The sequence below is a fragment of the Sciurus carolinensis genome, chromosome 12 (assembly GCF_902686445.1).
Source record: "Sciurus carolinensis chromosome 12, mSciCar1.2, whole genome shotgun sequence".
NCBI lineage: Eukaryota > Metazoa > Chordata > Mammalia > Rodentia > Sciuridae > Sciurus > Sciurus carolinensis.
The window spans coordinates 101,466,092-101,482,540 of record NC_062224.1 but is presented as its reverse complement, the minus strand read 5'-3'; the positions used below and the strand labels follow the sequence as shown (position 1 = coordinate 101,482,540).

Here is a 16,449-nt window from a genome sequence, read left to right as displayed (position 1 = left end):
TAGAGCACTTGATGAGCATGTGCTAGACTCTGGATTCAATCTTCAATACCATTATTGAAAGGAAAAAAAAAAAAAAAAAGCAGGTAGTGGTTAGATTTGGTCCATAGACCAGTTTACCTATTAGATCAATGTTCTGTCCATCAATTGCATCAGGTTGCTTCTCTGAAAATCAATTACTGTATATTCAAGAAGTTGAAAAAAAATCATGATTTTCAATAGATTCAGTTATAAACTCAAATAAGCCCACTGGAAAGAGTATGAACTTTGAATTCAGAAAGAGATGGATTCTAATTCCAACTGTACTCATTCACCCACTAACTCTGTAGGTCTCTTATCCTGAGTCTCATTTTCCTCACCTACAAATTCATCAACATCTCTGGGTTTGTAGCTCATATTTAAAAGTATGCAATAGTGTCTATACTTTTTAATGAAGGGAAAACACTAATCAACAAGTATGGAATACGAGTTTAAAAGATTAACTGTTCCAACATGATAAAACTTGTCCTTGAAACATCTGAACATACAAACACATATATACACAAAGACCATTTCACTTGTCTTATTTGTAGTCTGATTCAATGTCTGTAATGCTAGTATGCATTTCCTATTTCTGCTCTGTTGATATGTACCATATGCTGAATTTTTAAAAATTCACTTAAGTCATATGTTTGAAAAAGAGGGTACTTTATGTAAAAACTATTGCATTCCAACGACAGGTTTACATACTTAGCTTTAAAAAATATATAGTTAGACCACAACTAACTATGTGGGGGATGTTCAGTCTTCTAGATAATGAGTAACATTTCCCTTGTAGGAAATACATTTACAGATTAGACTCTCAATCAAGACTTATTAATGCAAAAATTTCACTGTTTTAGCAGAGTAGTAGATGGTTCAGCAATGCAACTGACTGTTCAGAAGTCTAACAAAACAGACACAGTATTTCTTATAAGACATTTATATCTAGGAGCCATCAAATATATATAATAGAGCTAAACAATCTTCTAAAAATAAAACTAAAATTTCACTTTATAATTTGTGAACAAAATAGAGTGGTATTTAACATAACTGCTTCATAATGACTTCTATGCTTTTGACAATTAAAAACTATGTAATGGAATGCAGTTGAAAAGTTCATCAAAATAACAATAATCCTCCAACTGATAATCCTAAAACTTAACCAATGGAAAACAAATATGAAATGAGCTATACCCAATACCCAGGAAACCAAAGACCATGAAAAGCAAACCTCAAATATTGTTGCTCCTGTGAATCGACTTAAAGCAGCAAACTCAAGGATCAAGGTACCCGCACATGCTGTACAGGTATCTGTCTCAGTTCCTGTGCGAGCTTCCGGTTTTCTGATGCCAAACTTTAAATTGATCTAAGTAGAAACAAAGATTATTGTCAGCAATTGTCAAGAGATATTAGATTTCTGATAAGAAATTATTTTTTATCAAATCTTCAAAAATAATTCATGATATACCTGATAACTGAGATTTAATCTGATGATCTTTATGACTTCCTAATTAAGGAAATATATTCTAAGCACTTAATATTCATATACCACTTTCTACAAGATAAGCAAGAAGGATTCAATCTTTCCTTTATTCTTTTTTGGTTTATGGGAATCCTATTGTTGACATTTGATCTAGAAGTTGGTAGGCCCTGTCCTCCTGACTAGGCCTCCAATGCCTGGATGTAGAGTGAGCACTGGTAATGGTGTCCTTTTATTACTGTAGATGTTAGAAACAAAAAACTTATTGTCCTACTTACTTGAAAGGCTTAAGGCAAAAAGATATAAAAGTATTAATAAACTTTCATACTTGGAAGGAATCTGTATCTGGTTCTTCCTGATCTTGGGTTCCTGAGAATCACAAAGTGGTTTTTAAAAAGAATACTTTCTTATTGAAAAGTAAAAAAATTAATTATCTACACTAAATTTACCTACATTATCTATTTTCTACCCTGGAAAATCCTTAAAATATGTGTAAATCATAACAATTTCTATTAACCCTATATTTTAGGATACAATCATCTACTCAACCCTAGGCGTTAGACCTTAGAAATGATGGGGCTGGGGCTATAGCTCAGTTGGTAAGAGAGTGCTTGCCCCACATGCACAAGGCCCTGGGGTTCAATCCCTAGCACCACAAAAAAAAAAAAAAAAAAAAGAAAGAAAGAAAGAAAGAACTGGCGATACATAGTGTGGACAAGCTTTATATGGGAGTTTAAAAAAAATGTCCATTAGTTTTTACAAAAGCATGTATTGTCTAGCAAATTCTTCTGGGTTAAAAATCAGCAACACAAATTGTATCAATTATGTATGATATCTAAGAATGGTTACGCAAATTTTCATGGGCAAAAGCAGTTATTTATCAAGTATGTATAAGGAAGGATGGGAAGACATTTTCTTCTGTAGCCTCTTTTTAAAAAATAATTTTAAAAATCTTCACATTTCAAAGGATAAGAAAATAATATGTTTGTTTACTATAATGCTCACAGTATCTTCTGTTTCAATTCCATGCCTGTTTTTCATGTTATGGTAAAAGTAAAGAAATGCTAGATTCCTCAAAATTCAGCACCTCTATTTATAACAAAAACTAAAAATATTTACTAAAAGTAAATTTAATTAAGTAAATGTCCATATATTGTTTAAAAAACAGTTTAAAATTGCTTCTAATTTTAAAAAGTGGAAAGTGATCAACAAAGAAATTTGACTATGCTAATAAGCAAACAGATTCACATTAAAGAGATTCCATTTTTTCCTCATTAAATTGGTAAAAGAATGATAATGTACAGTGTTGGCAACAGCACTGTGGCACATGCACTTTTATGTAACACTGAAAGAGTACAAAAGAATCTTTCTGGAGACACTGGGCAATTAAGTACTTGGAGTCTTAGAAAACATTCCCTACACTGACTACTCTTTGAGTAACTTAACTTAAAGAAGAAATGAGAAACTTTTTTTTAAAAACAGATTTAAGAAGGTTTTTAGCCATGTAAGAATGTTCACAGGAAAGCTATTTAAAATATCAAAAACTGGAAACTTAAATAGGGGCTTATTTCTAAGATGTTTCATTAAAGAAAAACTGCTGATCTTGACCCACTAAAATTAATGGGTAAATAATGGGATGTGTTTTCCAATTTGAAAAGCACTAGCCTTCATTGTGCTTGATGTCTACTTAGTCAGATGACTTCCTGATGGAGGAAATAACCGTGCTGATTTATACTGGTAGAGAAGTTATGCCAAGTAATGGATACAGTAGGCCTAAAAGCATGGACTGAAAAAAAAAACCCAGGTGTTTCAAGGGAACCTAGACTGCTTTGGCTGAGATGAAGAAATGATTTCACTGGGGTATGGTACTATAAGAGAATGCTAGAAAATCTGTCCAACTATGACGAGTTCTAAATGTTAAAGCACACATTACAACAGGGATGATGAATGAGTAAAACCTTTCCAAGTTATGCTTTAGTAATGTTAATTTTTCAAGTGCTTTGGTTCATAAACCAGAGATAAAAGAGTAAGACAGGTATTTACAGAAGTTTATGAAATAAAGTCCTAGGAATTAGAAGAGAGATTCTGCACCAAATAGAAGAAAAAGTAGGCCCAAATCTTTATCATGTCAGCTTAGGACCAGATTTCCTTAACAAGACTCCCAAAGTGCAACAAATAAAAAGAATCAATAAATGGGATGGATTCCAACTAAAAAGCTTTCTCTCAGCAAAGGAAAAAATCAATGGGAAGAGAGTGCCTACAAAGTGGGAGAAAATCTTTACCACAAGCACTTCGGATAGAGCACCAATCTCCAGAATTTATAAAGAACTCAAAAAACTTAACACTAAAAATACAAATAACCCAATCAATAAATGGGCTAAGGAACTGAACAGACACTTCATAGAATACAATTGATCAACAAATATATGAAAAAATGTTCCAACATCTTTAGTAAGTAGAGAAATGTAAATCAGAACTACCCTAAGATTTCATCTCACTCCAATTAGAATGGCTATTATCAAGAATACAAGTAACGGGCTGGGGAGATAGCTCAGTTGGTAGAGTGCTTGCCTCACAAGCACAAGGCCCTGGGTTCGATTCCCAGCACCACAAAAAAAAAAAAAAAAAAAAAAAAAGAATACAAGTAACAATAGGTGCTGGCATGGATGTAGGGAAAAAGGCACACCCATACATTGCTGGTGGTGCTGTAAATTGGTGCAGCCACTCTGGAAAGCAGTACGGAGATTTCTCAGAAAACTTGGAATGCATCCACTGTTGGGACTAATGACACGTTAACTAACTCAGGCTGACTCCTTACTCCCTGGCGAGTGAGCAAGATCAAGGCCTTAAAGGCATTTTCAATAGTTAATGATGATAAATCAGACCACCGTCAGGGATTGGTTAACAACAGTTCCGTGAACATGATCAGCTAGTGCTTGCCATATAGTCCTATGGGACTCTCGCCTGCGAACCCCCTCTGCCTTGCTGACCTTTAAGCTGATTGGTTCCCACCTAGCCCCCACCTTACATAAAAGCTGTGTGACTTCCTCAATAAACAAGTTCCTGCTGTGACTGGTCTCCCTGACTCGTCTGATCGTCCTCCGCCCAGAGGGCTGGGTGCGGGCGGTCAGTCGGCCCTACCTATCCTGGTCTGGCTTTGTTGGGGAGTGTCCCCTTCCCTTGTTGCTGGTCATGAAGAGCAGGGGGGTTAAGACCCTGACAATCCACCATTTGACCCAGCTATCCCACTCCTCAGTTTATACCCAAAGGACTTAAAATCAGCATACTACAGTGACACAGCCACATCAAGGTTCACAGCAGCTCAATTCGCAATAGCTAGATTGTGGAACCAATCTAGATGCCCTTCAATAGATGAATAGATAAATAAACTGTGGTATATATCCACAAGGGAATATTACTCATCCATAAAGAAGAATAAAATTATGGCATTTACAGGTTAATGGATGGAGTTGGAGAATATCATGCTAAATGAGATAAGCCAATCCCCAAAACCAAAGGACAAATGTTTTCTCTGATAAGTGGATGATGATACATAATGGAGGGCGCAGAGGGGTAAAGGATGGAGGAACTTTGCAATGTATAGAAGGAAATGAGGGGAGGGAGGGGACAGGGGATGGAAAGATGGATGAGTGAGACAAATATCATTACCCTATGTACATGTATGATTACACAAATGGTGTGACTCCACATCGTATACAACCAGAAAAATGAAAAGTTGTACTCCATTTGCATACAATGAATCAAAATGCATTCTGCTGTCATGTCTAACTAAATAGAACAAATAATAAAAAAAATAAATAAATATCAAGCATGGTAACTTGGAATAACCTAAAGAAACAGAAGGGTTGGCATTGTCATTTACCTATTAAAATTTTTACAGATAAGAGAAAATTTAAAACACTGTAGTTACTTCAAAAACATAGCTGCAATAAGAAAAGGAAAAAAGTGATAGAGCTTGGCTGAGGTGTCTTGACTTTGATAAGAGGAAGAAAAGAACAGTGCTAATAAAGAATGAAAAAAATCAGAAGAGACAGCTCTTTTTATTTTCAATGACCTTCCCTGTGCTTTAAATATAAAATTTTCTTGGAGGAAAAATCAAATAAAAAATTCCCACAATGACTCTGTTGCTAACTTTCCTTTAACTACTAACACTGAAGAAACCCCCAAATAAGTGGTCCATGCCTATACCTTCCACCTACTTTGGGTTCTTCTTCCCTCTTTAATCTACCCTACTACAACCTTCAAGGCTCGGTTTGCCTGTTTGTTGTCTTCTCCTCAAGTTTTCCAGGATGGCCCCTCTTTTTCTGTGTGTGTGGTAGTAGGAACTTAACCCCAGATGCTTCACACATGCCGGGCAAATGCTCTACCACTGAGCTACATTTTCAGTCCCCCACCTCTTTTTTTTTTTTATTGGAGACACTGTCTTACTAATTTGCCCAGACTGGTCTTGAACCTGAGATCCTCCTGGTTCAGCCTCCCAGATAGCATTATCTGGAGTTACAGGTGTGTTTCTATCATGATTGGTGAACATTTCCTTTTTAAGTTCTCATTTTTGGATTTTATAATATTTATATTTATATATTTATAATATTCTTTTCACCAGCTCTACCACCTCACCAGCATGAGGTGCCTCTGTCTGTCCCCTCTTCTCTCTGTATCTTCTCCTTTGGAGAATAACACCTACCTGCTCTCAGAGCTTCAACTATAAATTCGGCACAAACAATTCTGGCTCAAGGTTTAGTCTAGCATCTATTTCTTTCTCCTGCAGTATAATCTAAATTGTTATACAGATACACAGCAAAGCTTAAACTAAACTAATTTTCACATCACTCAAATGTAAGTTAATTGAAATGTCAATATAAGTTTGTTTGAAGTACTTTTTTCCCAGCCTCAAACCTTTGAGACACAATAGCTCTGATCACAGACACACACAAAAAAACATTTTGTAAAAGAGCAAGGGAAATATATAAAGACTGTCATACATTTTTAGAATTACTTACTCTTGGGTAAGGAAGGCCACTGGTAGTATTGAAAGCCGGTAAAAGTTTGTAGCCCAACTGCTTTGCCATTTGCAGAAGTTCATCATTGTACCACTGCATATATTCACCTTTTTCTTTCAGCATGATTGCCAGTGAGTGTCCACCCAAAAGACCCCTGTGATCACAGAGACAAAACATTATCCACATCTTACAGACATGTAAAAGTACCACCTAAAAATGTGTGAGTATTCTGTTATCAACAAGTAAGCATAAGTAAGGAAAGACCACAGAAGATCTTAATTTTTCACTGGCTACTCAGTTTTTGGCAAACTATTAGAATTACATAGCCAACATATCTTTAACAAATCAGATATTCTACGTTATTGTAAAGTGTTTGGCATTTTTAAATACACTAAATTTTCTTAAAACAAAGAACATCCTAGACATTGCATTTATTTTAACAAATGTGACAAATAAATCTTAACATTGCAAACTTAAAAATTTATCGCCATAATATTTTAAAAATAAAAACTTCCTACTCCAGTAAGTGTAATAGATTCATAAACTCTGAAAAGCTACATTACTCTTTCTTATATTTAATTGAAGAGTAGATGTACTTGGACAAAAGGAAATGAGGTATAAAAACACAAAAATAATCATTAAATATAAAAATTTACTAATGTTGAAATGAATGACTAAACCTTGTAATTATGCACTTTTAAGTACTTCAAGATCATTTCACATTGTTTAGTTGAAAGGCAATCCTATAAACTCCATTTTATTTGGCTTCTCTGAGAGGGGCATGGCTAAGGATAACTAACTACAGAAGCTAGTGAAAAAACCTGTGATGTAGCTAATCCAACCTACGTCCAAACTATTGCTGCTTTTTACATGGGGAGTACTTCTGATTTACATCTACCACTCCAAAGCCAACTATGTCTGTGACTGATGTAAAGCAAGATTTTCCTAACTCTGTGGGATAATACCCCAGTTTTTGAACATAAGAAAGTTCTTTCTTACCTTTGGTCCATAAGCAGTATGCCCTAAGCTTCTGTTATTAAAATTAAAATGTTGGTGGTTTACATACTCACCCCAGAACTCTGATGTTTGTTTCAAAGACAGATACAACGACATCATTATCTAAATTAACATCTCTTAAAACTTTTCTCACAGCCTCCTCAAATTCTTTAGTTTTATTTAATACCTAGAAGAAGAAAATTACAAAGTGAAGTTTTTTCTACAAAGTCAAGGACAAATATCCTCAGAATGAGTTACTAAGAGTAACTTAGAATACTTTAAAATGCAAAAAAGTGACATACAGATTAATTAATATTTCCCTAAAGTATATTATAAAAATGTAATGTCTCAAGGTGGAAAAAATTAAGTGCCTAATTACATAGCATCTTTATACACTTCTTTTTCGGACACACTGAAGTATCTTCAGAACTTTAAAACAATCATTAGAAGAACTGATACTGGCTTCTTAATACATGTTGAGCATCTCTAAGCCAAAATTTAGAAGTCTGAAATGCTCTAAATCTGAGCAATTTTGAGTTTTCAGTGCTATCTGGGCATTACTCAAAAATGTTTCTGATTTTGGAGCATTTCAGATTTTTTGGATTAGGGATTCAAAAAAGTAAAGGCTATGACAGTATACCAAAAACCAAAAACTGAAATCTGTAACACTCTGGTCCCATGCATTTCAGGAACTGCCCCCCATACATATGTGTTCATCCTCCCTCTCCATGTGTGCACACACACACATGAACAACCTCGGACCTCATGAGGTGAGCTTTACTGGAATTTGGTTTCCAAATCAAAACCAAACAAACCAACAAGCACCATCTTAATAATCGCTCTCTCTCAGAAGAAAGTGCTTCCTTCAACTGACTGAACCTAAGGGATGTACCTGCCATCTTTATCCCACGGATGTCCTGTTCACTAAGGTAGCCGTGCAACGTTATGGTCATGAACACAGCGACACAGGTCCTGACCAGAATTCTGGTTCTTTCACTCACTATCTGTGATCCAAGTTCCTTTAACCTCTAAGCCTGTTCCTTCACCTAGAAAAAGAAATGCCTACTCTTATAGGGTTGCTTTCTTAAATGAGAGAAAGTGTATCAACTGCTTTTAGCAGAGTGTCTGAATACTAAGTCTTAACATCAAGTATTTAACCTCATTACTATTATCAACATGCAGGTCTAGAATTCTGACTACACTCAACTCTGGGAATTCTTGCAAGAGCTCCATCACAGGGCTGCTGTTTTGATCTTCCAATCTACATTAAGGCTGCATGATTCGATGTTATTCAGAGACTAGATGCATTAGAAGTATTCTTCCTTCACTTGACTGTTCATCTTTTTGTTTGAGAGAATGTTTCTTAACTTGACCTGATACTTGCACTAAAAATTCTAATTTAGGTTTAAGACATTCCATAAGATTATGGGCCTAATTTCAAGTAAAAGTAAATTCAGGGCTAGTTCTAAGCAAAATATATTAAGAGTCCTGACTTTAAACTGACTGCTTCCTCTTCTCCATCTCAAAATCCACGTAAACACTGCAGCAATAAACGTAGATGCCAATGGCCCTGGTCCCATCACTTCTGGAATGGAAGGCAACAGTTCCACCCTCCCCCTTCTCCAAACACAGACATTTTAGTATCACTTTGTTAATCTCCTCTCCCCTTCTCCCTAGTCTATCTCCTGAGATTTTTTTTTCTCTCTTTAATACAAATTTCCTTCCACATGTATTCTCTAACTGAATAATGACTTTCCCCCTCTTCTTTCCAACATCAAATTAACCAATAGGACCAATATCATTTGTTTCAAAGGAGAATGAAAGGGAGCGAAGAGTTATCTCTGTAGAAAATTGGCTAGAAAATCCATTCTAAAACAGCTCCAATATTAGTGAGTTTCTTAATCTCCTAGCTGATAACAAAGAACAAAGCCAGATCTCATCCTTTCCCCATCATCTTTAATGTTTCAATTTTTTTCTAGAGATTTCATGGTAATGTTGAATTTAAAGGAACAATTGAAGTCTCACTGCTGGACTCCATGACAATCAATAGAAACTAGATAGCTGGTATTTTGAATAGTTTAAATTTGAAGATCAAACTATGGCAATAGAAATTCTACTTAACATATTATGGTATGGCAAATATAAAAATGGTACAGTTGTATACACTGTTACAAGTGATATATCCTGTTAATATTTTCAAATAAAAAAATCAATCACAAAATAAAAGCAAAGTTAATCAGAAATATTAATATTTATATTGACAAAATGTCTGACACAGCATTCCTGCTAAATGTAGCAAACATTTCAAATGCTTTAATTTCTTTTAATTTTTTTTGTTTAAACTCAGAAGAAAATGTTCAAGATACTAATAAAAATTCAAAATGAATTTGTATATTTCAAAGTTTTAATACTATGTATAAGTTACTTTGGTTATTCCCTCTTGAAAAGACTGAAATTTAAAGATTTCATGTAGTAAGTTTTTAAGAGTTTATAAGACTTACTGATCTTTGTGCTTGACTCCTCTTAAGACACCTTCAACAACTAGGCGTTACTTATCTAATTCTAAACCAAAGATCAATGAGAAGTAATATAGCTCCTAGGGACCAACACCTATTCTACACCCTCCTATAGTAAAAACAGGGGTCCAGAGAAGTTAAATAATTTGACCAAGTATCACTAATCACTTCTTGTTACTCCCTGCTACTAGATACGAGGACACAACTCACAGCACAGTCTCGTTACTCAAAGGGAGGCCTACTGGATCAGAGTCCGTATGTTAGCAAGATTCCTAGGCAACTTATAGTACATGCAAGTTTAAAATGTACTGTATACATCAGAATCATCTGGAAACTTATTTAAAAGAGTGCTGGGCCTCTCTCCCAGAGTTTCTGATTCAGTACATCTGGGACACAGCTAGAGACTGTATTTCTAACTAGATCGCTGGTAATGCTGATGCTACTGGTCCAGGGATCTTATTTTGAGAACCAATCCCAAAGTGTGTAATAGGTATAACCTGAAGAATATAACCTTCATAATTAATGGCTTCCCCATTAGAGAGGCCAACAGATTTCTAAACGCAGGAAAGTTATACAGTCTGAAACTATTTTTTCTCTTTCAAGTTTTGATAATATTTTATAAAACACATATGCTATCTAAGGTTCATGTTCATGAAAATCAACTAAAAACTTAGAGAAATGATGGGGAACTTGCTACATAAAGAAATAAAGCCAAGACAAAAAATGAGAAACTATGGTCTTTTCTAACGCAAAGCTTCTGCTCCTCACCTGCTCCTCACCTACTCCCCCATACCAAAGTAGACCTGATGTGCATCAGATACGGGTACAGGAAGCAATAAAAAACACCAGAGTTTCTCCCAGGTGGTCACCTGTGCTTTCCAGGATATTTTGTGAATCTTTTCCTCTTCCCCTATTTTATGCTGAACACCTAGGACAACTGAACCAAAAATTAGGCATCAAATAGGGGAAGAGAAAAAGATACACATTCTCTTTTTCATAGTTATTGTAATGTGGCTTGCACATTCCATTGATCTCTTAAAAAGGAAACTGTGACTTTCAAAACTCTGACCCAGTTAAGATCTAAACAACCATGTTTTTCTCAAGCATGGATGCATTTTAAAACTGAAGAGATCCAACTATGTATAACTATAAACCTCTAATAAATTTTAAAAAGAGGAAAAAATAAACAGTAACACCCAGCCTCAGCCAGAATAATTAAATCAGAATATCTTAAGCAGGAATTTTTTTTTTTTAACTTCACAGGTGATTTTCGTAGGTTTCTATTAGAACTGAGAATCTTTGTTCTAAAAATAAAATATGCCTTGGTAAAAAAAGAATATAGAAACTATCAGGAAGCAAAGTTTGGTTCTGAAAATTTTCTGCTACCCTGAAGAAATTCTGTCTTGTGTTTTTTGAATACTAATCAGTACTTGGGACATTAACATTATGTCTATGGAAAATCCTTAAATGAGTCCACTTTTATACCATAAGATCTAAAAGTAAGACACTACTTAAAATCACGACATCTGGAACTCAATCTTTCCCCTGTGCAATTACAAACAGTGCTGCATCACATGAAGTTGAAAAGGAGAGCCAAGAAGTCATTAATGCTAAAAATCACTGTTCAGAAAATAAATTTTTGTTTATGAACACAATATGAAAAGATTCTAGTTTAACAATTTCAGTGTTACTGTGACATATTATTATGGAACAAAATATCAGTGACATTTTCCAAAAGTATTTTTTTCTAATAGCTTCAACCTACCTCATCCAAAGGCTGAGAGGACCTCCCTAAGATGTCATCACATAAGGTGACAACCCCATAAATTATTTGGGTATCTCTATAATTCTGCATAATTTCACTTGACATTCACTTGACACTCTACAGTATGATTTATGTAGAAGCAAACATCTGAATATCTTAAATTCTGAAGGCTTTTATTTTATGCCATATTGATTATATTTATAATACTTGAGTATGCACATTATGAAATATATAAAATAAGTAATCCCAAAAAAATCAACCTACCACAAGAGTATCCAAAGAATCAATCAGTGTCAGGGAAAATCTAAGAAAGAAGTATTACAAGACACAAAACATTAACATTCTAAGTATTTTATTCATGAATGTATAAACATTACACATCCAATGACTTAACCACATCCAATGACTGGTAGCTTCTATTAACTAGTGCTTCCATGTATCTATCTTGCAATATAGCACAGAAAGCACTGAATGAATCTGAAAAGTCTTAACATCTACACATCCTTGAAGATACACAGAGACAATTTTTAAAACAAATGAAAATATAAAAGCAGCAACACTTTATAATGTTAATAATTTTATGCACATTTTTAAAGTTACATAAAAATTGTATTTTTAAAATTGCATATAGTTTTAACAAGCTAATTTTTCTCCAATCTAAGAGGTAAATTGATCAATTTTTTTTTTTTTTTTTACAAAGATAATAGAAAGGAACCAAGGTACTTAATGTAATACTTAAAGTGGTCTTCAAAATTTAGCAAATTCCCGGAAGTAAGACTGCCTCTAGAAAGCCTGTGACGTGGGTGGGGACTGGGATGCCAGCCAGGCCTTGCCCTCTACTCACTTTCCCAAGGCATCATCCACGTCACCCCGGCTTGGCTCCTGGCCTCTCACTCGACCTCTACAGGTTAAAGGCATGAGTTCATCAGCTGGGTAGGCATGTTCCTGCAAAGAAAAGCTTACTAAGTCACTAAGGCAGATAAGAGAAAGTACAAATCATTTTGCAAATATGACCTTTTCACAGTTTAAAAAAAAAAAAGGAAAATAAGATTTAGTCAAAAGTTGTTCTATATTTACAGTCTGGAAAATTTTAAATTATAATTACTAATGTAATATATGCTTGAAAAAAAGTCAAACAATACAAAAATATTCCTTTAACAAGCTGATAACTAGGGTTGGGGGCATAACTCAGTGGTAGAGCACTTGCTCAGCATGTGTGAGCTCCTAGGTGCAATCCCTAGTGTTGCAAACAAAACAAAACAAACAACAAGCACATATAACCTATCCAAACAAAAACTCCCCCCACAATCTGACTTCCCTCCACTAATCTCATTCCCCCAAGGCTACTACTGTTAAGACTGGCATTTATCTTACAAATTCATCCACACACACTATGGATACTAGTGTGTCCACTAGTACCCACATACTACTCTAAAATTTGTTTATCTGAATTGGGTTCCTCCCCACCCCGCCCCATGATTCAATGTTTTGGATGTACTTCATTCTAATAACTGCAAAGGGATAATTTAATATTAGCTAATATTTATTGAGTACTTATATTCTAAGCACTATTCTATACATTTTAATAATTTATTGCAATAACCTTCTGCAGTAGATTCAATTATCTTCATTTCACAGAGGAGAAAACTGGGCCTTAGAGAAATTTAGTAAGCCTAGGTCATGCAGCTAGCAAATGATGGATCCAGAATTCAAAGCAAGGTAATCTGACTCCAGAACCTTGGTACCTGCAGTTCTCACAGTATTCACAGTACAGACAAGCCAAAATTTATTTCTCCACTGATGAATACGTAGGGTGATTTCAATATTTTACCATACAAACAATGCTGTAATATGCATCTATGTCTCTTATATATATGCTAATATTTCTGTGAATTTTCTGTGTAAAGAAAACAACCCACTGAGTCAAGGGCATAATTAATTTTAGATAGATATTACCAAACTGATGGCAGCAATTTATAATTTATTATACTCTAACATAGGAGATGATCAATGCTTTATATTTTGCCAATCTGGATTAAAAAACTATCTCAAATTTAGTCTTAATGAGGATAAGCATCTTTTTTATATTAGTCATTGCTATTACCTTTTTGAAATGTCTGATTTTACTTTTTTCTATTTTTCTGGGGGCTTTTTGGGGGGGACAAAGAGGCTTATTATGTTTGCTATATAAATATTTTTCTCCTACTTTTGTCTTTTGTTTATAGTGTTTTCACTTTATGCTTTAAACATGTACTTGCATCTATAGTCTCTTCCTTTTCAGCATACTTTTACAAGACTACCCTGGGCCTCTGAAAATTGTACTCTTACAATTTTTTTGTTGCAATAATTAAATTATTAAAATGTACAGAAATGCACTGCCCACACACATTTCAGTAGTCTCCAATCCGTTCTATGGACATATTTGCCTATTCCTACTCCAAAACCATTATCTTAATTATTCTATCTTTGTACCATGCATTCTCACATTGATTCTGGATAATTTTAAAATCTCCTTCATATGCTGAAGTTTTAATTAGAAGAACCTAATTTGGAGAAAACGGATGTCTTTACCAACTGATTCTTCCTATCTAGGAATATATTACCATATTAATTCAAATCTTCTTTTATGAATTAAGTTCCTTCTTATAGTTCTCACATAATTTTTATTAGACCATTATAATAATATACACATATTTCTAATATTCATTAACAGGTACTTTACAGTTTGGATTACTGAGTTTTTTTTTAAGAATGACATGATAGTTCATTTCCAGTTTAGATGGGGATAAAATACACGCAAAAATCTTTTTTCCTATCTACTATAAACATAAGAAAATGCTAAATAAATGTTTTCAATAGTTTTCTTAAACTCCTTTTTGTAGTTGTAGATGGACAGAACGCTTTTATTTATTTTTATGTGGTGCTAAGGATCGAACCCAGTGCCTCACATATGCGCGGCAAGCTGCTCTGTCATTGAGCTACAGCCCCAGCCCCTTCAAAAGTTTTTAATACATAGCTGAGTTTGAGAAAAAAGAAAGAAATATTCAAGTACCAAAAGTAAATAGCAGAGTACAGAAGATAAAAGCTGCGTGACTACAACACAAGTATTAGTAATAAAGAGGCTTTAGTGGAAGTCACTGTAATGCCCAAAGGGTACTGGAGCTGATGCTGCTGGCCCTGCACATGTGGCTGTAAGCCAGAACCAGGCTCTCTAGTTGGTGATGTTTCTATGAAACTGGACTGAAGTATTTCCTGCGCTTTGGTCATGGAACTTAATAGAAAAGGAGAGAAACAAGCAACACCTGCTGAACTTTATATTTTCTTCACCAAGGGAGAGTCATGAAAGATTCATGAAAGAGTCATGAAAGATTCCCCTAAGATTAATAATATATCAGAAGCATTTAGAGGTTAGAACATTGTTTTAACTACATGTTTCAATTTTAGATAACATTTATTAACTTCCTGCCAAGAATAATAGGATTACCATGCTCTCTTTTCCACTTAATATAGTATTTTTGTCAGCTATGTTATTACAGTCTTCTTTTTGCACGGTCTTACTTTGCATAAGTCACAATCACTACAACTTAAACACCCAACAACACTGTTCAAATATCAGTTACCATCACATATTAACTATGAGTAATTGCATAAAATACAAATTTTGATGCTAGCTCTTCAGCCCACAAACCACTACATAAATAACAAAAGTTTATCCTGATTGGCGATCAATCGCATTATTTCCTTCAATTTCGGACAGTAACTGATTGCTCTGTATGTTCACGTCCATGTGCTTAAGTTCACACACAGACAGCAAGGGTGTGATGCGCTGCCTTCTTGTCACTCAGTGATAATCATCCTATGTGACAGTTTGCAAAAATAGATAATCAAAGAGAATTAGTCAACAAAGATGAAAATTCAGGAAAGAAAAAGAAAGAAAAAAGGAAAGTGAGAATGTTGGAAGTGAAATTCAAATTGAAAATAAATGAATTTAGAGAAAAAATGGCTCACCAAGAAATGTTAACACTGCACCATTCAAGAAAATCCAGATATGCAGCCAGAGAAACTCAGTGAAAGCCAAGTTATCAACATAACTTAAGAAAGTGGTTGGGAAAGGATGAAGACATTACAGAGGAAGTGAGGCCTGTAAAAGCCTTCTTATTTAAGGAACTCCTAGGAACCTTTCTTAACACTAAAAGAGCAAAGGATAAAATGTCAGAAGTGATCCAAACTTAAAAGCAGTGTGACAATTCACCAAGTATAGAAAAGATGCTTGCCCCTATCCTAAGGGATATGATGAGAGGCCACAAGCAAAGAAGCACTATCCAGACTGCTTTCATAAGTATTTTGCAAAGAAAAACAACTCATTTTTCAATATTTTTAATATTTTGAATTATGGTATACTAAATATCATTTTGCTATTTTTTCCATTTGTCTCTATATTTATAACCATCAGAAAGAGACTTTTTAAGGTTTTGACAAGGATTTTTCTGAGGCTTGGAGCATTTGCATTCTAGTGTGGAACCTCAATTCCCAGCATTGCTAATGTTAGAACTCTTCTATGCGAGGGGAGTAGATGAGACCCTTTTGCTATGGCTTCTCCCTTCCTGAGTTTTTAGTTTGACTAAGTAGTTTATTCATATTAGCTTATTTAAA

At 34.6% G+C, this 16,449-nt stretch overlaps 1 protein-coding gene across 8 annotated transcripts in view; it reads right to left on the bottom strand.

Annotated features, from left to right (window-relative positions):
* Edem3 (ER degradation enhancing alpha-mannosidase like protein 3) overlaps window positions 1–16,449 on the bottom strand; it is a 66,671-nt gene that overhangs the window by 34,976 nt on the left and 15,246 nt on the right. For all 8 annotated transcript variants that reach the window (XM_047521209.1, XM_047521211.1, XM_047521213.1 and 5 more), the window contains 5 exons: window positions 12,641–12,741; window positions 12,061–12,100; window positions 7,590–7,702; window positions 6,520–6,673; window positions 1,250–1,384 (listed from right to left, as the gene is read on the bottom strand). In XM_047521209.1, the coding sequence (XP_047377165.1) occupies window positions 1,250–1,384; window positions 6,520–6,673; window positions 7,590–7,702; window positions 12,061–12,100; window positions 12,641–12,741 (543 nt within the window). The remainder of the gene's footprint in view (window positions 1–1,249; window positions 1,385–6,519; window positions 6,674–7,589; window positions 7,703–12,060; window positions 12,101–12,640; window positions 12,742–16,449) is intronic.